The following is a 22,078-nucleotide window of genomic DNA, read 5'->3' on the forward strand; positions in this document are numbered from 1 at the left end:
ACTGATGACGTTTCACAAGAACTCGGGAAAGTGCTCACGCCGACACAGGTTCGTCAGCTAGCGCTAGCTAAGCGAACATTAGCCTCGTTTCTTTGTTAGCTTAAAATACCTTGCGGCCATCACTATTATTTATATTTCATTATTATTATGAAGCACTGCTTTTGCAATTCATATTTGGGCTTCGGCCTGTTCTACAAACAATGAGGCTGTGTCTACTACCGCGCACTTAACGAAGTACACTGCAATGCAGTGCACTGCAATTCAGTGCACTGCATTGCAGTGTACTGCGTCGCTGATGAAGTGCTGTCTCAAATGGAACACTTAACCGTTAACCACTTGGCGGAAGTGACGGACGCAAATCTGTTCACGGCACCCGCGAAATTAAGCCGGGAGTGACATATGCAAATCTTCTTGCGATCCCGTAACCCTTAAAGTGACAAAATGAATGCACTTCTTGCCCTCTTGTTGTCCCTTGTTTACCTTTCTCCACCCCATGTGGAAACTGCGATACCTCCACAATCGCGGCAGGAGCCTCCGCCTTCTGGCTGAAGTCGAGATGGTATATGTAAATTTAATTGTGATTTTGCCTTACCTTCACAGCATAGCTTCATGTAGTAGTTGCAATTAAATTCTCCTCGCTAGGTATGCTAAATTCTCAATTATCTTTGTCAGAAGTAGCATTCTTCTTTGCAATCCACATACACACCATATGGAAATAAAACATGACAAATCTGTACATGTTTGTCCCTAGATTCTAATTAGTTTTAAGAATTATCCACTGAAATGATAGGCATCATCTGGGTGAATTCACACAGTAATAGGCCTACTTTGACTGACTGTACTTTTATACACATCTCTGTTGTAGTGAAGTTCACCCTGATACAGGAATCAATGAGCAATTGAACACACAGGCATATTAATTATTGTTACAAACATGCATCAATTCTAATATAAATCAGAAAACGCAATAAAAGACAACAAAACCTCAATGACAACATTTTATTGATAAAATGACTTACATATTAATATAATCTTCCCTTCCCCTCCCACACTCTACAGCAGCCACCCAGTCCCAGGCGGCGCTGCCGTATCAATGCTGCAATGCCACTGCTGGCGTTGTATTTTGATGGCCACAGTGACATGAGGGTGGACTTCAGGCTCACCGAGAGTCATTCAACGCCCTCATGGCTGTGCTGGGCACTGACTGACCACGGTTGGGGCCCGAGATCTCCTGTCTAGTTTTTATTTTTTGGCTTGCCAGCGTCACCTCCTATCGGGTGGTGGCCAGGGCCTTCGACAGGCCCCGGGCTCAGTGCATGATGCCAGGGTCCTGAATAACAGCCCCATCTTCTATGAGCAGTCATACCCTCCACCAGGATACTGTATCCTTGGGGATGGTGGCTCCCCCTGCCTGTCCCAACCCATCTGCCTCATGACCCCCTTCAGGCAGCCTGTCCACCTCCAAGCTACAACTGCTGCCTGTCAAAGGCCAGGTGTGTTGTGGAGAGGTCCTTCGGGATCCTGAAGACGCGATGGCGGTCCATCTTCTTAAAGGCCCTGGAGGTGGATGTGAGGTGCCAGAGGTCATTGGAGCCAGATGTCGGGAGGGCAGCAGAGGACCAGCACCTCCAGGAAACGTCTCTGGGGCAGGAAACAGAAAGAGGATAGCCATTCAGTGCTCTGTCCCAGACCACGATTACATTTAAATTAATACATACACGACATTAAAAAAACAACACACAACGATGATTGAAAGCTACAATTATTTCAAGAAGGACAAGCTTAGATAGCTATCGTAACGGTATTAATTATCGGGCGGCGTGTATGCAAACGTTCGCGGTGTCACGTTAACCCGTTATTAAACTGAGCATATCCATTGTTAATCCATTATTAAAATTGCTATTTCGATTGTTTAACAGAACAGCCGTTGTTTAACACTGTCCGATGACTGACATAGCTATCTGTCGTCGGACTTGCCGCTGGAGAAGCGCCTGGAGCCGACCTGCCCCCGCTCGTCAAGCAGAAAGTGTCCGATAAAAGTGCACCTTCGTCGGACTGGCCGGGTGGTGGATTACCCAGCTAGTTTATCATAACTGCCATGCAGATCCAATGGCATCTAATGCTACCTAGGTATGCTCACTAATCTGAGAATGGCATGTTAGTAGTACATTGTAATACCAGTACAATGTGTAATAACTGCTGATACTTACATTTACGGTCTGTAGCTTCGTGGTCTACCGCTTGTGCTGTCCGCCATTGTTTTAGAAATAAAATGAAAAGCTGGCGAAAGGGCTCCTCCTCTTCCGGTACGTAGCCAAGATGGCGGCCGCTTAGTGCGAGTAGTGTCCATCGTTTTACACTACATTTTTGGCCCGTTTGCAGTGCACCATCCGGGTACTTTCAGTGCACTGCATTTTGCTGGTATTGTCAGTGTGGCGCACTTCGAGCACTTCGAGCACTGAAAGTCAGTGCTCGAAGTGCTCAAGTGCGCGGTAGTAGACACAGCCTGAGTGTCTGTAGTTTTTAAGAGGTGGATATTCACGCCCCTCGCGGTGGGAGGGTGACAGCGCAGCCGTCAACCGGTTGTAAAACATGTCAACGCCTGCAGGTGCAGAGTCGACCCATTAACTTCTCGCGGGATTTGCCTGAGATCTCGCCATGTGTCCACGAATCTCGCGAGATGTAAGGCGAAGTCCCATAGAGCGGTTCGAGATCTGGATCTAATTCCCCAAGCCATGTGGATCTGTCTAACTCATGAACTTCTTCTCCAAGGTAGGTTTACTTTATTAAATATGACTTAGCTCATTAGATGTGCTCTTACTCTAAACACACGTGGGTTGCAACTGTAGCAAAAACCGTTTCTCCGTTATTAAGATGGTACTACTTTGTATGACAAGTTCGCTAGCTGCTCATGCTAGCTATAGTAGCTATCAGTTGAGTTCTCGGGCTGTCCCATGTACAGACGAGATCAGAAGCTCCCTCGCGTCCCCAAACCTCCGCGATACACGTAAGAAATCTATATATTGTTCACGTGTTTCCCGTTTTATGTCGGCGGGTTGTATCTGTGAAACTATAGCTCTGTTTACGTAACTGCTGCGGTCTCACGGCGGCAATTTACTTCCGGTTTGAGATCGGCGAAGAAGAGCGGATATAACGGGCTGACTCGCGTCTCAAACCTTCGTGATGCACGTAAGAAAGTGGTATATTGTTAACGTGTTTCCCGTTTTAATTCGGCGGGTTATCAGGGTTTTTCCTGGGTCAAAATGGGTCTTCGGTGCTCCCCAAAAAAATGTTGGCGTGCTGCGCGCGCACCATCTATTCATGCACGTCGGGCTGTTGAGTGAGTGATCAGCAGCTGGCCGCTCTGTCAAGTCGCGCACCTCACAGTTGCGTATTGATCAGACAAGAAGACACGCTTATCAACTCCAGTGTTTCCCCTACCATTATAACAGGGTGAAATCTGACCACCCGTCACCCTGTAATTTTAGTCTACCCCCCCCCCTCTGTTAATATCTCTGTTGAGCCTCTAATAATAATACAACATATATATATATATATAGTTATGACTTCTGTTCTTCCTGACTATCAAACTAAATACGCTCTAAACTGGAAAGAAGAAAGTGTGTGTGTTAGTGTGAAGTGTGTTTAAAGTTGTGTCTCCTGACTTTCATCCTCAGCAGCCGGAAGAGAGAGGACCACGCTGCGCTGCAGGAAGCGTCACAAAGGCGCCACCAACCCAACGTGTCCATCAAAGGTTGGTGGAGATGTTCAGCGGTCGCTTTGGAGGCATTTATTAATGTGTTCATCTGTTATTAACTGAGGTCCACCCCTCACGGCATGGCTGAGCAGGAAGTGGCGGTACGTTGCTTTAAACGCAAACCTTCTCGGCCGAGTGAGCCGGCGTCCAGCAAGTACCGTGTGGAAGAAAAACGTCTAACTCGGGGACGCTTGGTCCGACGGTCGCAGACACTCGGCCGAGTGAACCCACGACCGGCAACTACGTTCGAAGCCTAACCCCCCCTCCCCCACACACACACTCACACTCACACACCCCAACCTCATATCACGGTTGCTCTGGGATTTTCCATGCCTCTGTACATGTGGCGGAACATGTCTGCAGTGGGTCCCATGTTCATCTGAAGATTGGACACGTTGCTGTCCTGCTCGATGGTCAGTGTTGTGCACGAACGCGTTCAATGAACGATCGTTCATGAACGCGCTCTTTTTTTGCCCGAACGGGAACTGAACGTTTCATTTTACCGATTGATGAACGTTTAGAGAACGCGTTCGTTCTGGTGCTCTTGAACGCCGCTCATTCATAGTTCATATTCGTTCACGAGGTTGCCAGATTTTCTCAGAACCCCCCAGGCGAAAACCAGTTAAAACTCACCGTAAACACGTCTGAAAATGTAGGATGAAAACAACCCAAACTGGCCACCCACTCTCATACCTGTCGCACTAACAAATACGTCATCAAATCGCGTCACATAGATGGAGTTAGCACGGATGAAAATGGATGAAGACAGCGCCTGCGACGCTTACGCCTATTTAAAAGACTTTTATACAAAAATCGGAACTGACCCAGACAACAAAAACTTAACGTTTGCTTGTAAACAATGCCCGCCTGGTTTACAGAAGAGAGTGAGGACATCGACGTCATCCACAGCAAACCTCAAGCGGCACATTGAGCTAAAGCACCCGGCTAGCCTAGCAAGGTACGTGCGTGTTTATAAAAAAAACACAACAGCAACTGCGAGCCAGAGCAGTTCTAATGTCCCCACACAGATGGCATTAACCGCATTCAGTAGCGGCTCCGGTTTCTGTGTCACCCAACCGCAGCTGGACAACTTGGTGATGCAGTATATTATCGGAGACCTGCAGCCTTTGAGCAAAGTTGAGCGGACAGCTTTCATCAACTTAATTAAGGGGTTGCAGCCATCCAAAAAGGTGCCATCAAGAAAAAAAGTACAGACACTGTTGAACAAGAAATATAAAGAAAACATATGTGAACTTAAGGCTAAACTCTCTGACGTCGAAGTTGTGTGCACAACAGCAGATTGCTGGTCAGCTGTGAATAAATCATTCATGGGCATCACTATCCACTGGTTAAACAAATATGATGTTTCTGAGAGACACTCTGCAGTACTGGCATGCCGGCGGATTAAAGGAGCACATACACATGATGTATTGGCAAAAGTATTGTCAGATGTCAACAAAGAATTTAAAATACACAACAAGGTTGTGTGTACAGTAACAGACAATGCTGCAAATTTTGTCAAGGCGTTCAACTGTTTTGGGATGGATGTTGTTCATGACACTGAAGAGCCAGAGACTGTTGGAAGTGAAGATAGTGAACCAGAGTCAGCTGCTGCTGCTGCCAGTGAGAGCTCAGGCGAAGATGACCAGATGGAGCCTGAGCCTCTCTCAGATCTGAATCATCCTTCTCTCCCCTCACAGAAGGTGCATGGCTCACACCCTGAATCTAGTGGCCAAAGATACCGAAAAGGTAACTGAAAACGCTACAAAGCAATGTCAAGGGCTGTTTTGAAAGCATCTGCTCTGTGGAACAGGGTTAAGCGGAGTCCAAAGGCTTCTGATACTGTGGAGGAAAAGATTGGGATTGGCTTTGTTGTGCCAAATGACACAAGATGGAACTCTGTATTTCTGGCCATGGAGCGACTGTCTCGCATTGCAACATTAACTACGAAGGCAGAAATGAATGTGGCTGTCACCTCTGCAAATGATGCAACTCCCTACATGAAGAGCTGATCCTGCACACTGTGAGTGATGAGTTTGGCTTTCGTCGATTCTCACCAGATGAAGTCAACTTCATACACAATTTTGTAGATGTGATGAGGCCTTTGGCACTCGCACTGAACATCCTCCAAGCAGAGAAGAACATCTATCTTGGGTACCTGGCTCCAACCATTGTACAACTGCAATGTCATATGAATGACCTGTTGGATGAGAGCATGAAACCCACTGCTGCAGAAGGTCTCATTACATGCCGTCCCCTTATAAAGAGCATCTTGCAGTCACTGAGCACAAGGCTGGCAGGTCTTCTCGAGAAGAGGGAGCACATACTGTCTGCTATGCTGATGCCAAGATTCAAGGGAGACTGGGTCCAAGATGAGGAGAAAAGGATACAGTACAGATTGATGCTGAAACGAGAATTTCAAAGCTTCCACTCTGATGACTCCGATGCAAGAGACTCAGGTCAATCCCCATCCAGTGGTGAAAGTGACAAGAAAGATCCTGCAGTTTCATTCTTTACGTTTAACAAACACGCTCTGCAGGTTTCTCGGAAAACTGAAGTGGACACTTATTTGGATGCCCCAACCACAGATGGGTTGGACGAATACATGACATTTCCAAAACTGAAAAGGCTGTTCCTAAAATACAACACTGCACTGCCCTCAAGTGCACCAGTAGAGCGACTCTTCAGCATCGGTGGTCAAATATTCAGGTAGGGATGAACTGTGATTATATTCCATAATTACTATGCTTTAGTAATAATAATAACAGTAAATATCCATCCTCAGTCAGTCATTGTTCTGTCTTGGTGATATCATTCTAAAGCTTATGCAGCAAATAGTAATTGTGGTTTTCAATATAAAATGTCAGCCAAATTATTGTAGTGATTGCATCAGTACACAATTCCTTTAATACATATTACTGTTACTATTTTTGCCACAATAATGATGATGTTAAAAATTCTTATTTAATCTCATTCAGACCCAGGAGAAACCGGCTGGGAGATGCAAACTTTGAGAGGCAGCTGATCTTGAATGCTAACAAAAAGATTTGAAGGTATTTGTTGTGACCTGTTTTTTGGGCTATAGAAGTACAATGTATTGCCAATGGAGATGTGTATATGGATGTGCAGAGGCTAGCTGCATACAAATAACAGCCTTTCTTGTTTTTGCAGGAAGAAAGAAACCGCAGATCCACCATTGCTTTCTTTAGGTCACTTTTCAGTATAACTGAAATGGAATTTGGAAAATGATTTGAAATGAAAAAACATTTGCATCTTAAAGGACTATAGTCTTGTTTTTGTTTTCATAATAAAGACCATTCAAGCAGCAAGTTTTTCCTCACGTTTTTGAGAATATACAGTAGGGCTGAAAGCTGCAGGTGCCATTAATGTGGACTGAATGGGTGGCAACAAAGCGTTAGGGAAATGACAGTATTTTGAGGGCTGTCGCTCAATGCTAATATAAACCCTGGTTAGATAAGGATTCAAAATTGGATACGAATATGAATCTGACACATAGTTTCAATGTTAAAACTGATAAACAATAATTGCTGTCTGTGGTTCTCTACGGCCGTGGCGGCAATAATGTGGACAAATAATAGCTCCCAGCAAAATGTTAAAAAAAAGAACTAAAAATAACTAAATAGTTCATTTTTGAAACCATGAACTTTAGTTCATATTTTTGAAATATGAACTATGAACTGAACTAGTTCATTTTAAAATGTGTGAACTGAACTTTGAACTAGTTCATTTTCTACGTGAACTTTCCCAACACTGTCGATGGTCACGTATGGAAGGCCAGGGGACAGAACACATTCACAGGCATGGTGTATTACAGTGAGGAGGGGAGGCTAGAACCACGGTTGAGGTGGAGCTCATTCTAACTATGACTTGTATGGGGCTGCAACTGATGATTATGTAAATGGTGGATTAATAAGATTTAAAAAAAGTTTTTTATGGATTCGTAGTTTGTAGAAATTCTGGAAATAGTGAAAAAGGCCATCACAATTACCCAGAGACCAAAATCACAAAAAAATTATAAAGAATGAAAAGGCCATTTCACTAACTGTAACCGTGAAATGTTTGGCATTTTTGCACAAATGAAGTTACTTTTAACCGTTATTGAAATCGTTCTTCCAGCCGATTGATTGACAGATCGTGTCAGCTGTAATTGTTTTTAAAAAGATAAAGTAGCCACTAATTGCAGGAGAGGGGGTGGGGGGGGAGGCAAGAAGCAAAGTATTTCCCTATGAGCTAACGTGGAGTGGAAGCATAAAGTGGTCACAAAAAAAGGAAATATTCAAGTATAGCACAAGTGCCTTAGATGTGTACTTGACTGTACTCCAGTGAGAGTACTTTCCACCGCTCGTACATTATGTGAGCACAGGGTTGAGGCCGTTCAGGGAGCGTGGGAATTCTTACCTGCTTTTACACATGCTGGTTTTTTTGTGAATCTCAGTCCATACGTTGTGCAGCATGAACAGCTGACAGAGCAGGTCCCAAGGTCCCATACGATATATATATATATATATATATACACAGTGTATACACACACACGAAGAGGTGGCCGATGTTTGAGTGAGAGCTACTTGACTGGACCCTCCCGACATACACGATGAACACCCTCCAGGCGCTGCTGGTCTCGGCCACGGTTCTCTCAGTTGGTGAGTACGACTCGATGAAGAGCTCTTCATCTGCACACATTGTATGAAAAAAAAACGGGTGATCTAGTGGAGTGTTTATGGGAGTTCTGACGATGCCTGCTTGTCGTGCCTCAGCCCACTCGATGGACTCCAAGGCCCTGAACCAGTTCAGAAGGATGATCCTGTGCGTGATGCCCGACAGCTGGCCCGCTCTCGACTACGCCGACTACGGCTGCTACTGCGGCAAGGGAGGCTCCGGCACACCCGTGGATGATCTAGATAGGTAATAATGATTCACTCTGCTTCATACTTTTCAATTCAATTCAGTTTATTTCATATAGCCCAAAATCACAAATGACAAATTTGCCTGAGAGGGCTTTGCAGTCTGCACACATACGACATCCCTGTCCCAGGACCTCACATCGGATCAGGAAAAACTTCCAAAAAAACAGAAAATATCCTTTCACAGGGAAAAAAGGGAAGAAACCTTCAGGAGAGCAACAGAGGAGGATCCCTCTCCAGGAAGGAGAGAAGCAATAGATGTCATGTGTACAGAAGGAACAGCGTTACAGAGTTATACCATGTAGTACGCAAACTACATACTACTTTCTTTTTTAGTCTGGTTGAAAATTCACAGCCCGTTCTCATTCCCCGTAGTCCTTTAGCATCTGTATGAGACGCACCGGGTTTTCAATATAAACACATCAGCTTCATTGTTAGATGCTCAGAGAAAATTCTGCGTCAGTGTGATGACGTAGTATAACTGTAAAGGCCAAAAATAGTCAAACGAACACAGGAGAACTGTCTTTAAAGTTATTTTTTAAGGTGCATGTTTACTATTCTTATGTCAATTTGGTTACTTTTTTGTTTACCTGTTTATTTAATGGCCAACTGTGCATTTTTCCTCAACTTGGCGAAGTGGTTTTCATTTTTATTCACGTTAACCCCGTGTTTACTGCGACCGTGCGCTGGGGGGTCCGACCAATCGTCGCCATGTGACCAGCTGCAATGACGACGTGTTGAAATTCACCTTGTTTAAAACTTATTTTTCTTCTTCTTTTTTTACCTGTAGGTGCTGCAAAGTGCATGACGATTGTTACAGGCAATCCATGCAGCACGATGCGTGCTGGCCCATCCTGGACAATCCCTACACCGAGCTGTATCACTACAGTTGTGACGAGAAAAACAAGAAGGTCTCCTGTGACCGTGAGTACGCCGAGTCAAAGGGGACTCCCCCGCTCTTCATCGTATGAATCTGTTCATTTGCTCATAATACCTGCAGCCACATTGTCTCCATTGCCTGGCTTCACTTTCAGTGACTGGTTAAGACTCTAAGGGCTCGATCACACCAAATGCGTCGCTAGCAAAACCATTGATTCCCTATGGTACGGCCTTTTAAATGCACGTTTTTCTCGCGTTCTTTAGGCGTGCTTCAAAGTTAAAATATTCCCAACTTTAAGCGCGAGGCACGGAGGCGCACCGCTCATCAATGTCACACTCGGCCAAGGCAGCCAATCGGATCAAACGAGAGGCGGGCTTTCCTTCCTGTTTTCCCGACGAGACAATCATATTTGCGGTATTTAATTTCGAAGAGCTTTGTAATTCTAAATGGAAACACTACTCCAACTGACTCCTGCTCAGCCGGAAGCGCAACTGAAAGCGCTCGTCATCGAGACACAATTCGCGGAATAGATTGTGGTATTCGTCGTACTCTGTCCTTTTTTCGTGAACCCCAAATCGTATTGGGGGCTTTTTCCTCCTCCTCATACCACAACACAGCAAGAACGCAACGTCTGCTTGAATCCATTTCGTAAATTAAGTTTTATCGCCCGGTTGCGCACGTAGGCGCTCCGCGCGGTTTTTCCCGGTGCGTTTTTGAAGCGGCTACGCTTTTAAAAGTCGCGTTGTGCGTGATCGTGCCCTAAAGATGGTATAACTCGTGGTGCAACGGATCATAAAAGCAAATTTACAAAACGGTCTGGTGCAAATTTGCAAAAAGAAAATGTGCCGTCTTTTAGCATGTATTTAAACGGGGCTGTATCTACTATAATATAGATTTCTCTTCTATTCGATGCAAATAAGCCTCATTGTAAAACAGTCCAATTCACAAAGACCAGTGCGAGTAGCCGCCATTGAAAGCATTAGCGTCATTGTTTTTTTGCATCTCAAGTCCGATATTGAAAGAGTTGGTGTCACGCTTGGGTTTTGGGCTTGTGAGCGCCGCGGAGCATGTCGGGCGATATTCTCACAAGAACTCAAATAAATTCCCCGTCAGATATCAAAACACATTTGGGGGGAATTGATGACAGAGAGAGTAACTTTTATCCTTAAATACTTATTAATGAAGAAACAATGTGTCTCCAGCAGAAAGGGCACTCCTCATCCAGGGGAAAAGGGGAGGAGCTTGAGCACCACTAGGGGTCTACCTGTATGGATTGAATTGTATTTGCCCTCCTGACATTAACATTCGGGGGCCGGTGTGTTGGAGCCTAAAGGTAGTTCTGTTGTTTTCTGCTATCTTTGAAGGAAACACTGGGTGAACTGGGACATGAAGTTCCTACATTTGAATCTGTCTTTCTGTACACATGACATCTATTGCATCTGTCCATCCTGGAGAGGGATCCTCCTCTGTTGCTCTCCTGAAGGTTTCTTCCATTTTTTTCCCCCTGAAGGGTTATTTGGGAGTTTTTCCTGGTCCGATGTGAGGTTTTGGGGCAGGGATGTCTATGTGTACAGATTGTAAAGCACTCCGAGACAAATTTGTAATTTGTGAAATTGGGCTATACAAATAAACTGAATTGAAACTGAATTGAACACAGGATGACACGGTAACATTAAAAAGGCCTTCAGGTAAGTTCTCTGATGAGAACAGGTGTGGATGGGAGGCATACCGCTTTGGACCGTGGCCGTGTTGACGTGGTCCACAGGATCCTGTGTTGTGTGTAATGTTTTGCAATTGTATTCAACGCGCGTCCCAACATGTTCTCCCGTGCGCCCCCTGTGGCTTCAATATTTAAATGACGTCAGTTGGTCGGTGATGAGATATGAATCCATTCTAGAATTCTTGCTCCTTCACATTATCTCCATGGACTCAAAACACCTCTCGGGACCCAAGAGACCAGTCGACCTTCAAGAAACTCTCGTACTCCAGGAACTCGAGATGAGCGACCAGGCCGAACCTTCGCCCAGGCGCTCCGTGTTCAACGACCTCCGTCTGGAGGGACAGTTTTGCGACGCGGTCATCAACGTGGAGAACGTGGCGTTTGACGTCCACAGGGTCATCCTGTGTAAATGCAGCGAATACTTCATGTGAGTTGTATCTGAAGCTTGTGAACGTCTAATCAACAATAATTATTAACTTCCATGAAGTGTTGTATGCTACATTGATTGCAGAGTGCAGTTATTTATGATTATTATTGTATTATTATTATTATTTGAATGCTACAGTGCTCCCTCAGTTCCATAGCAACTAGATTTGCAGATCAACACAGTAGCATTGAGGATTTTGTGTGTTCAGAAAAGTGACCAGATTACTTTAATGCAACTTGAGATGCTCGACTCAACGCACAACGGAGAAGCTGCACAACACGGAGATGAATTGAGATCACAAAACAAAATTAAACACAAAATGTAACATGAAATATTTGAGACATTCTTACTGCGAGTTACACTCTGATTCCCCTTTAATACTAAACGGGGTCGTGTGTCGATTTTATTGGAGGGAAATTCATCTAGCTGTAGATGTATTATATGACGGAGGTATGTGCTTCTGTGTGAGCTGGGTTGTGTTGACTTGAGTCTTAGTTTTGGTTTTATTCATGCTGTGATTTTGTTTTTCTTTTTTTAAATATTGTCTGTCACTGTTTTATGTTGTATTGTATGGAACTTTGTGTGACGTGCTGCTGCTGCTGTCTTGGCCAGGACACTCTTGTAAAGGAGATTTTTAATCTCAATGAGGCATTTCCTGGTTAAATAAATTTAAAATAAAATAAAAAATTCAAAGATCTGAAGTCTGTTTCCAACTCTTTGCTTCTATGTTTCACCCTCAGTACTCTCTTCGGACGCTGTTGCCCAGCAGACACGAAGGTCTTCGTCATACCGGGAGTGTCTCCCGACGCCATGCGGCTCATCATTGAGTTTGCGCACACCGGCTCCGTTTCAGTGACTGCAGAAAACGTGCGGGAGCTGCTGCTGGCGGCTGACCGGCTCAACGTGATGGCCGTCATGCAGACTTGCTGCGACTTCCTCGGGGAGCGGCTCAGAGCGGACAACTGCATCGGGACCTTTCAGCTCACCGACATCGTCTTCTGCCCCGAACTGCAGCGCAGGGCCTACCGCTACATGGTGGAGCACTTCGAGGAGGTGGCTCACCACGAAGAGTTCCTGCAGCTGCCCCTGCAGCGACTCATCGACATCCTCGAAAGAGACGACCTCAACGTGAGGAACGAGAGCGTTGCCTTCGAGGCCGTCCTTCGCTGGATCGACCACACGCCCGAAACACGGAAAGCACACGTGGCGGTGCTCTTTTCAAAGGTATGATAACCTTCGGTCACTTCGTTTGGACTTGCACCTTCAGCATTTGGCTGATGGTGTTGACCAGATTCAATTCAACACTCCTGTCCCTTTCTCTCTGCGTAGGTGCGACTGGCCTTGACGAGTTTGAACTACATGCGGCTCAAGGTTCTGTCCAATGAGCTGGTGAGCACCAGCACTGAGTGCCTGTCAATGGCCCAGAGTGTCCTTGAGGCCATCGGTCACATCCGGACCAGCAGGCCCTCTGTTGCTCAGCTCAGCAACCCTCTCCTCCGCCCTCGCCTCCCGAACGCCGTCCTGTTGGCCATCGGAGGCTGGAGCGGCGGCGATCCAACCAACGGCAATGCAACCAACGGCATCGAGGCGTACGACTTCCGCGCCGACCACTGGATGAACATGACAAACAATTGCGAGCGTCCCCGCGCCTCCCACGGCACCGCCGTCCTCAACGGGAGCCTCTACTGCATCGGCGGCTTCGACCGGGCCGAGTTTTTTAACAGCGTGCGCAGATTCGACCTGAGCACGCGCGTCTGGCACGAGGCCGCCCCCATGTGCCACCGCCGCTGCTTCGTGAGCGTCACCGCGCTGGACGGGTGCATCTATGCCATGGGAGGCTTCGACGGGCACTCGTGGCTCTGCACCGCCGAGCGCTACAGGCCCGAGGCCAACCAGTGGAGTCTCATCGCGCCGATGCGAGAGCGCCGGAGCGACGCCAGCAGCACGACGCTGGACAACAAGGTGTTGTGGTGGGGGAAAGTGTCTGGGAGTTATTTAAGGGCAACAGAGTAAATGTGTACCTGTAGTTTACCTTGTTTCCATGGGACCTGGTGCAGTTGTCTTGAGGTGCATTGAGTCATTGGCCAGAGGGAAGTGTGTCAGACTGAAGGTCTTCAGAGACCTATGGGCTCTCTAGAGAATGTGTGATGTTGTGTGCATGGAAGTGAAAAGAGGTGCATGAGTGAGTTAGTGTGTGTGTGTGTCACTATTGCACACTGTGGTTAATTTGTATGTGGATGGTCAAGTAGAAAGAAAACATGTAAACACTTATTATCTGGATGGCACTGACATAAACAAGAATCCCCTTTCTTTTTTAGACAGTTTGATTGTAGCTTGTCTCAGGTTTGTAATCATGATTTAAAGAAACTTTAGTAAGATGATGCAACGTATTAGATATTAGAGACCAACACCAATAGTTGGACGATGGGAATCATCCTGCTAGAGTAGAAAGATCTCAGTATAATTTATAAGGAGTTGAAGCCGGAAGAAGTGATTCTTTACTGAACCCCTCCTGTTCTCCCCAGCTTTACATCTGTGGGGGCTTCAATGGGACGGAGTACCTGCAGACGGCTGAGTGCTACGTCCCGGAGGCCGACCAGTGGACGATGATCGCCTCCATGTTCAGGCTGTGCAGCGGAACTGGCACCGCTGCATATGGAGGTCTCGTGTATGCAGTAAGTTCACATGAAACTCGTGTGACGTTCAGTCAACAGATGAATCAGAAGGAGTTGAGTGTGAGTTTCTTTTCTTTCACCATATATGTCACTTGCTGTCCCAAAGGTTGGCGGCTTTGATGGCAACAACTGTCTGAACACTGCAGAGGCGTACGACCCCGTGAACAACAGCTGGCAGGAAGTGACGCCCATGGCGACGCCCCGCAGCAACTTTGGCATCGAAGTGCTGGACGATCGTCTCTTTGTTGTCGGGGGCTTCAACCGCAACACCACCTGCTGCAACGTGGAGAGCTACGACGAGACGACCGCTGAGTGGACGGAGGCTTGTGACATGGGCATTTCCCGCAGTGGCCTGAGCTGCTGCGTGGTGTCCGGGCTCCCCAACATGGCCGACTACGCTGTTCCCCGGGACGCCCTGCCGCTGATACACGAGGATGCAGACTCGGACGAACACTCCTGAACCGGCACATCATCCACACGGTTTTAGGACCTAAAACTACAAAAGAGAAATAAAATGTCTTTGTGCGTTAATCTGCTGTCACTCCAGATAACCCGGCTGCTAGCTGCCGGCAGACACAAAGAATACACACATCCAGAGGTGTTGGCTCATTTCAGACCTCTAACCCCACTTCCTCTCTAAGGTCCTTGAGGAAGTGGTCTCACACCAGTTGTGTGACTTTCTACATCATATTAGTTCATTTGAGGAGTTTCAGTCAGGATTTAGAAAACTGCAACTCTTTATTATCAGGCTGCTCTAATAAGTAGAGACAGATGGTCGGCGTTTCTCAATATGCGTTCTTGTGCGTACTTTTTTCCAGTGGTGTAGTGGTCCCTGGAGAAGTGGGTATACTCTTAATTTTGCAATTTTTTTAAGCAGCCCATACAGCAGGGCTCTTCAATTAGATTGGAGCTGGGGCCGGTTCTTGAAATTGAGGCAAAGTCAGGGGCCGGAGGATATGAGTAATCACAGTCAGGGTTTTACTGGAGCGCAGCTCGGGGACCGGATTCGGCCCGCGGGCCGCCTATTGAAGAGCCCTGCCATACAGCAAAGGATAAACGCCCTGTTTTATAAATAATGCGCACCAGGCACCAGCGGTGATTGAGAAGTGGGTATACGCAATGCCGACTGAAAAATAAGTGGGTATACGCCGTATACCTGCGTATACCCTGGACTACACCACTGAGTTCACAGCCCGGTCGCTTCGGCAGGGGCTGGTTCTCGGTTCCCGGTCGTCGGTCGTCGGAGGGCCTTTTTCAGGGTCTCTGGGTCTCTCGATTGTCCGGATCTCGTGAGTTCGGTTCGCCAACAAGTTTCTTTTCCACAAAAAGTCCAAAGCAGTTCAAAATCTCAGGGTTTACTTCACAGGTTTGGGTTCACAGGAGAGTTCTCAGGAGGGTTGCGCTCGTGTCAAAGTGCAAAGTGCAAAGGGGAGAATCAGAACCTCCGCGGCCTTTAAATAACCTCGGTCCGGTTTCCATGGCACCGGCTGACCACGCGCTTATGTGCGATTGAGCAATACAGAGAGATATTTATTATTCCCCCCATATTTTTTAAATATACATTTGATTCATACTAAACTCATTATTACTATTATTATTATTATTATTTTTGTATTTCTCACTCATCTGTTGCTACTCAGTGCAGCTATGAGCTGTAAAGCCAAACTGGATGCTAAATGAAATATACTTTGTTATCGTGCAATACATCATAATAATCTAGATTATAATGGTGATATCGTTGTAATTAATCACGCAGCATATGGAGCATTATTAGGCTATGTGCTTTACTTTGTTGCAGATCTACTTCTTTCTTGATGATTAGTAGATGTATATGAGAAATAAATGACGGGCTATCAAGTGTCTTCCGACTAAACTTCATTTATTTGACAGATAAAATACTTTGCAGATTATGTCTTGAAACTTTTAGAGGTGTAAAAGTATTACTGCCATTTTTATTTATTTTTACCAGCAACAAACTATTTGTTCTTCTTTTTATGTTGAGTAGTCAACCTATTCTAATACATGAGACTTTGGGGAAAGAAGACAAAGCTGAACATCAGAAATCGGATATTGTTGTCAAATGTTTTCTCCTTTCGTCTCATTTTACAACAGGCACATCTCCGGCTCGAGGATTATTTCCCAGGGACGCTCATGTACTCCGCGTTACGGGAAGAAAAGTCACTTTGGCGGAGCTAAAGAACACGTGCGTGTCTTCTTGACTGTGTTTTTGGCTGCAGCGTGCACGAGCTGCGCGGACACAGCTACCCGGTGACCGGTGCGCTGCTCAGACCCTCCAACCACCTGCAGGTCGTCCCACCTCACCGGTTGGGTTTCCATCACCTGTGTCGACAGCTACTCGAGTAAAACCACGAAAGTAAATAACATACGGTCGTCTGAGTACCATAATGCATTCAATTAGTTAACCAATGTGTTTGTACATTACAAACGAAATAATAGACTATACTTCGATATACATTACATATAATGCATATATATAGTCAGTTTCCACAGAAAATGCTGATATTGTTAGAATGTGAGTGACAATAATCTATTCATCACACCTTATTTTTAACTTTGCCAGCTCCAATGAAGTAGCAGATAATCCTGTCTATTTTCACTCACACACACACACACACACACACACGAGGGAAACAGCTTTACATCACAGGGATGTTATCGACATTAAAGGACACCATCCGTAATTGATTTTTTAATTTGTATAAATGGTCCAAGTGAAATTGGGTTTTTTTACATTTTGTGATTTGAACATAACTTGCCCCACATTTCATTTAGAGTCATTTGTTTATTCTTGTAAATGACTAACACGTTGGTTGTTATAACAGAAACAGCTCTGACTGACTGGTTGTTATAACACACATACCTCTGACTGGTTGTTATAACACATACCTCTGACTGACTGGTTGTTATAACACACATACCTGACTGGTTGTTATACACACATACCTCTGACTGGTTGTTATACACACATACCTCTGACTGGTTGTTATAACACACATACCTCTGACTGACTGGTTGTTATAAAACACATAGCTCTGACTGGTTGTTATACACACATACCTGACTGGTTGTTATAACACACATACCTGACTGGTTGTTATAACACACATACCTCTGACTGGTTGTTATACACACATACCTCTGACTGGTTGTTATACACACATACCTGACAGGTTGTTATACACACATACCTCTGACTGGTTGTTATACACACATAGCTCTAAATATATAAACATACCACTAACCCGTTTGAAAACCCATTCATGCAGCACTCTTAAGCAAAAAGGACGCCAGTCATAGATTTTTGTGTTTGTTGTTGTAATACTCATATTGACCACAAGCACCTTGTGTACACCATATTTAAAATATTTTGAAATAAAAGCATTCATGTTTTCTTCCAGTTGAGTATTTAATCTCTGCACACTTTAAACACATTGTTCATATATTATCTGTTGGCAGATTTATTTTTGTCAAGAAATGTATCCCAGTCTGCCGTTAGGGAACTTTTTGTTAAAATGAGAATCTCAACTATACACAAAATAAATGATCCTGTTATAAAGTCCTAAATACAGAAAAGAAAACTATTTAGATTAAACTTTTTTTTAAATAGATCCCCCAGACTTCTTTTCCCCTGCCACTTTCTTCACAGGATTTTGTATCATTCTCACTCTGAAGTAAAAATGTTACGTTTTTTTGTTTTGTTTGTTTGTGTGTTGTTGGTTTGCTTGTGGGAGGGCACATAGAGGAAGACGATGGTGAACACATACAGGTTCCACATGCCATAGACCCCCGTGAGGAAAGCACTGTGGACCTGGAGCCTGTAGTCCCCCCAGTGCCAGGGACCCTCACTGACCTGGTGACACATGCAGGACACGTGGAATACAACTGTTCACAGCAGGAAATAATAACTAATACATAAAATACATGACAGAATATTGTTAATTAGATATGAAATTTAAATAAACAAAAAATCCAACCTCATAATGCATTCTCCGAGCCTTCGGCTAAGTGAGACTTCGTAGTCCACTCGGACGTCAGAGCGTCCCCGTACGCCAAGCCAGCGTCGATAGTGACGAGGACATCGCCATCTTCTGCAGACGAGATTCCGTTTTATTAAGACTTCTGCAGCAAGAAGACGAGGAGCCTCGGGCTTGTATCGTTTTTTGTTGTTAAAAAAGGTACGACCGCCGCGCCGCGCTGCCCTTACCAATCTGATTGATCATCTTGAGCGCGATGTCAAACTGCAGCACAGCCAGCATGTACTGGAACCAGGGACTCATCTCGGCACCGGGGGGAGGCGCGTGCACGGCGAAGACGACAAGAATACAACTCCGTAGCAGAGGCGAGCGAATGTGTATCACAACTAGGTTACTTGTCTTTACGCTGAGGATTGACCAGTCACAATGCAAATGTTTGATACTGCACCCGAAGAGAGGGGGAATAACAAATTCAGCCTGGATATCAAAGCATCTTACAAATTCAAAGGTTAATAATCCTTAACATTTTTCAGACTGACCCGGAGTCAGCAGCAAGAATCACCTCAGCATCTACACAAAAAGAAAAGAATAAGAAGAAAAAAACACCAACTGTGGGCTGCGAGTCTCCTCCATCTCTTCTATCTTTGGTTCTCTGAGACAAAAATATAGATTTTCTGAAACATGTAGCTAATTAGCAATACTGCGGGTGGTTCATGAAAGAAAAATGAAACATTAAGCATCAGAAAGAGCTAAAATCAACCAAAATGTCCATTTAACTCTCTACTTCACGAAAAATAAAGAGGAAAAGAAATATTCCTATATTCACAACTCCTCTGATGAACACATGTATCAAGAGGGGGGGGGGGGGGGGGGTAGAGATAACCCTTTCTGTTATAGTGACCATCAAACCACAAGAAAGGAGAAACCGACTGCTCTGAAATGATTCTAAAGCAGTTCTCCGAAACCACCGAACATGATCTAGTACAACGGATAACGTGACGAAGCGATCCGGTGCAGCGCCTGCCTTGTTGCAACTTCACCAAAATTCACCGACATATTCCGGGCAATGCCCTCAGCGTCCACAACCCATCCAGAAATCTACAAATCACAAAATATCAAGATATAATTAAACAGAAGCATCTGGGGGAGGAAAAGAGGGAGAGGCTCATCGAAACCTCTGCAGCCTCTCGATCCAAATTATTTTCAGGTTCCGGTGCCTGAACGCGAGCGAGGCCGCCTTGAACACCACAGTCATCTTTCTCTTCAGTGTCCAGTCCGATGTGCATTATCCATGTTACACGGATGTATGCCGGCGGTCAAACCCGCATCACGTCTCTGCCAATGACAGCGCCGAGGGAGTCGTGTGCCAGCGGGGTCCCAAGAGGGGGATCCTGGTGGAGTGGAGTCCTGGGAATCACAGGTCATCCTCCTCGTCTTCGTCCTGAGAGGAGCCGGCCTGCTGGGCGGCCTGCTGCATCTGGAGCCACTCTTGCTGGGCGAGCTCCGCCTGCTGCTGCCGCGCCTGCAGGGAGACAGAGGAAACCAAAAAAGAGACTTGATGTGAGGGAAGGCTCCCCCACCCATGACCTGACTATCACCTTCAACAGCTCTGTGTTGGCCCCTACCCTGACTGCCAGGAACCTCGGGGCGACACTAGACAGTCAACTCTCACTGACGGCCAACATCACTGTGACGACGCGTTCCTGTAGGTACATGCTGCACAACATCAGGAGAATACGTCCTCTTCTTACTCAGAAGGCGGCGCAGGTTCTGATCCAGGCTCTGGTCATCTCACGCCTAGACTACTGCAACTCCCTCCTGGCTGGTCTACCTGCTAAGGCCATCCGACCTCTGCAGCTCGTCCAGAATGCAGCAGCTTGACTGGTCTTCAGCCTCCCGAAGTTCACCCACACCACTCCGCTCCTCCGCTCTCTCCACTGGTTACCGGTGGCTGCCCGCATCCGCTTCAAAACAATGGTTCTGGCGTACCGAGCTCTAAACGGATCGGGCCCCATCTACATCCGGGATATGGTCACACCGTACACCCCGGCACGTTCGCTCCGCTCGGCAACAGCCAACCAACTTGTGACTCCTGCACTTCGAGCTAATCACTCTACATCCAGACTGTTTGCTGTCCTGGCTCCTCAGTGGTGGAACGAGCTCCCCACTGACACCAGGACAGCAGAAAGTCTTTACAGCTTCCGCCGGAAACTAAAAACACATCTTTTCCGACTATATCTGGATTAAAACACAGATTTGCACTTCAGTGGCTCTTATTATGGGACTTTTGTAGTTCGACTATGTTGAGAAAACGTTACTTTCTGTATTCTTGTTGTTCTTAGTTTGTACTCTAGGTTGAATGCACTTATTGTAAGTCGCTTTGGATAAAAGCGTCTGCTAAATGACATGTAATGTAATATTTGGAAAAATACCAGTACTTTCTCTAGCAAAAAAACAAGTGAAAACAGTTGATGTTGCTTGAAGTACAGTCTCAGTCTCTTTAAACTGATTTAAACATAATTAGTGTTATCAAACCTTAGTTTAAATACAAAACCGTATTCTGCACTAAATATATAAGAAATGAATAAGAAATAGAGTAACAGTATATATTATATATCCTACTCAACACAGTGTAGTGCAGCCATGGATACCGACTACACCACTTTGCCTGAAACAGTAACTTATTGTGCTGAAGTTGCTGACGGTCACTGTGGCCAGACTGTTCCCTAAAGAGCAAAGGAAACTTAGCCTAGCCTGCACACAGGGATGGATTAACCAACGGGCCTACCGGGCCCAGGCCCAGGGGCCCATGAGCTCAGGGGGCCCCTGGGCCTGAGCCTCCGCGCGTGACGTCGCTGTGATTAACATTGTATTGATATGAATATGATGATATGATACGATGCGCCGTAGCCGGTATATGCTAGGCTTAAGTCATTCATGTCAGTAACAGGGCCCCAATAGTCCTACTCAGGGATGGATTACCGAACGAGCCTACCGGCACCAGGGGCCCATGAGCTCAGGGGGCCCCTAAGCCAGAGCCTCTGCATGAAGTCGCTTTTATTAACTTTGTATTACTATTGATATGATGATATGACACGATGCGCCATAGCCGGTAGGCCTATATGCTAGGCTTAAGTCATTCATGTCATGGTCATATAATTCGCGTTATGTTGTCTGCTCAGCTCCGGTATCGTTGTTCCATACGGACTGTTTTGTTTGCGATGTTTAAAAAAAAAAAATTCTTTTTTTCTTTTTTACATTTGTTGGTCTTTTTTTGTTTTGTTGCGGGGGGGGCTTGACACGTCACAAGTCACGGCCCGAGTCAAGTCCGGCCGGGGGCATCTCGCCGGCGTCCCCGACCGGCATCGCGTCTCGCCGGCATCGCGTCTCGCTGCCCCCCATGTGTATATATATATACTGTATTTAATTCCTTTTTTATTCATTTCATTTGTTTTATATTATTTCTTTTTTTCACTTTAGAATTAAGCCATTCTATGAATCGGCCAAACCTCCCTTCCCAGGGGGGGGTGTGAGGGATTCTTATGGTAGAGACACACGAGGTGAATCAAACCGACCCCCCCCCCCCCCCACACCTGCAGAAGGTGTAGGCGATTCTACACCCGGGAAAGTTTAGGAAATTTGCCTACAAACCCCCCCACGTGTGTGGGCAATGGCCGACACTCAGGGGAGGGCAGGCAAATC

The 22,078-nt window shown here is 45.8% G+C and overlaps 3 protein-coding genes and 2 long non-coding RNA genes across 9 annotated transcripts; 3 read left to right on the forward strand and 2 right to left on the reverse strand.

The window, feature by feature from the left end:
- Positions 1 to 827: 827 nt before the first annotated feature.
- LOC130197081 (uncharacterized) lies at positions 828 to 2,408 on the reverse strand. The gene is made up of 2 exons (XR_008832375.1): positions 2,211 to 2,408; positions 828 to 1,641 (listed from the first exon to the last, which is right to left on the reverse strand). It is a non-coding gene; the product is annotated as an uncharacterized LOC130197081 (long non-coding RNA).
- Positions 2,409 to 4,077: 1,669 nt separating this feature from the next.
- LOC130197080 (uncharacterized) lies at positions 4,078 to 7,086 on the forward strand. Of its 3 annotated transcripts, none has more exons than XR_008832374.1 (3): positions 4,078 to 4,715; positions 6,736 to 6,810; positions 6,929 to 7,086. XR_008832374.1 is itself a non-coding variant. In XM_056419579.1 (2 exons), the coding sequence occupies exons 1-2, from the start codon at positions 5,853 to 5,855 to the stop codon at positions 6,806 to 6,808; spliced, it is 687 nt and encodes a 228-aa protein (XP_056275554.1). In that variant the 5' UTR covers positions 5,755 to 5,852; the 3' UTR covers positions 6,809 to 7,086. The 3 variants fall into 3 exon arrangements, 1 of the variants encoding a protein (XP_056275554.1); XR_008832373.1 differs by lacking the exon at positions 4,078 to 4,715 and adding an exon at positions 5,755 to 6,466; XM_056419579.1 differs by lacking the exon at positions 4,078 to 4,715 and adding an exon at positions 5,755 to 6,466 and having other exon boundaries at positions 6,736 to 7,086.
- Positions 7,087 to 8,369: 1,283 nt separating this feature from the next.
- LOC130196107 (phospholipase A2-like) lies at positions 8,370 to 9,650 on the forward strand. The gene is made up of 3 exons (XM_056417970.1): positions 8,370 to 8,418; positions 8,533 to 8,680; positions 9,470 to 9,650. Exons 1-3 carry the CDS (start codon positions 8,370 to 8,372, stop codon positions 9,648 to 9,650), a joined length of 378 nt encoding a protein of 125 aa, XP_056273945.1.
- On the forward strand, positions 9,515 to 16,211 carry LOC130197079 (kelch-like protein 10). Of its 3 annotated transcripts, XM_056419578.1 has the most exons (6): positions 9,585 to 9,603; positions 11,549 to 11,706; positions 12,447 to 12,930; positions 13,036 to 13,668; positions 14,232 to 14,381; positions 14,488 to 16,211. In XM_056419578.1, exons 2-6 carry the CDS (start codon positions 11,558 to 11,560, stop codon positions 14,839 to 14,841), a joined length of 1,770 nt encoding a protein of 589 aa, XP_056275553.1. In that variant the 5' UTR covers positions 9,585 to 9,603; positions 11,549 to 11,557; the 3' UTR covers positions 14,842 to 16,211. The 3 variants fall into 3 exon arrangements, with proteins under 3 accessions (XP_056275552.1, XP_056275553.1, XP_056275551.1); XM_056419577.1 differs by lacking the exon at positions 11,549 to 11,706 and having other exon boundaries at positions 9,515 to 9,603; XM_056419576.1 differs by lacking the exon at positions 9,585 to 9,603 and having other exon boundaries at positions 11,422 to 11,706.
- Positions 16,212 to 17,078: 867 nt separating this feature from the next.
- Positions 17,079 to 19,163, reverse strand: LOC130196816 (uncharacterized). Its single transcript, XR_008832327.1, has 2 exons — positions 18,377 to 19,163; positions 17,079 to 18,252 (listed from the first exon to the last, which is right to left on the reverse strand). It is a non-coding gene; the product is annotated as an uncharacterized LOC130196816 (long non-coding RNA).
- Between the last annotated feature and the right edge of the window lie 2,915 nt (positions 19,164 to 22,078).

This window comes from Pseudoliparis swirei, chromosome 7 (assembly GCF_029220125.1).
Source record: "Pseudoliparis swirei isolate HS2019 ecotype Mariana Trench chromosome 7, NWPU_hadal_v1, whole genome shotgun sequence".
Lineage (NCBI taxonomy): Eukaryota > Metazoa > Chordata > Actinopteri > Perciformes > Liparidae > Pseudoliparis > Pseudoliparis swirei.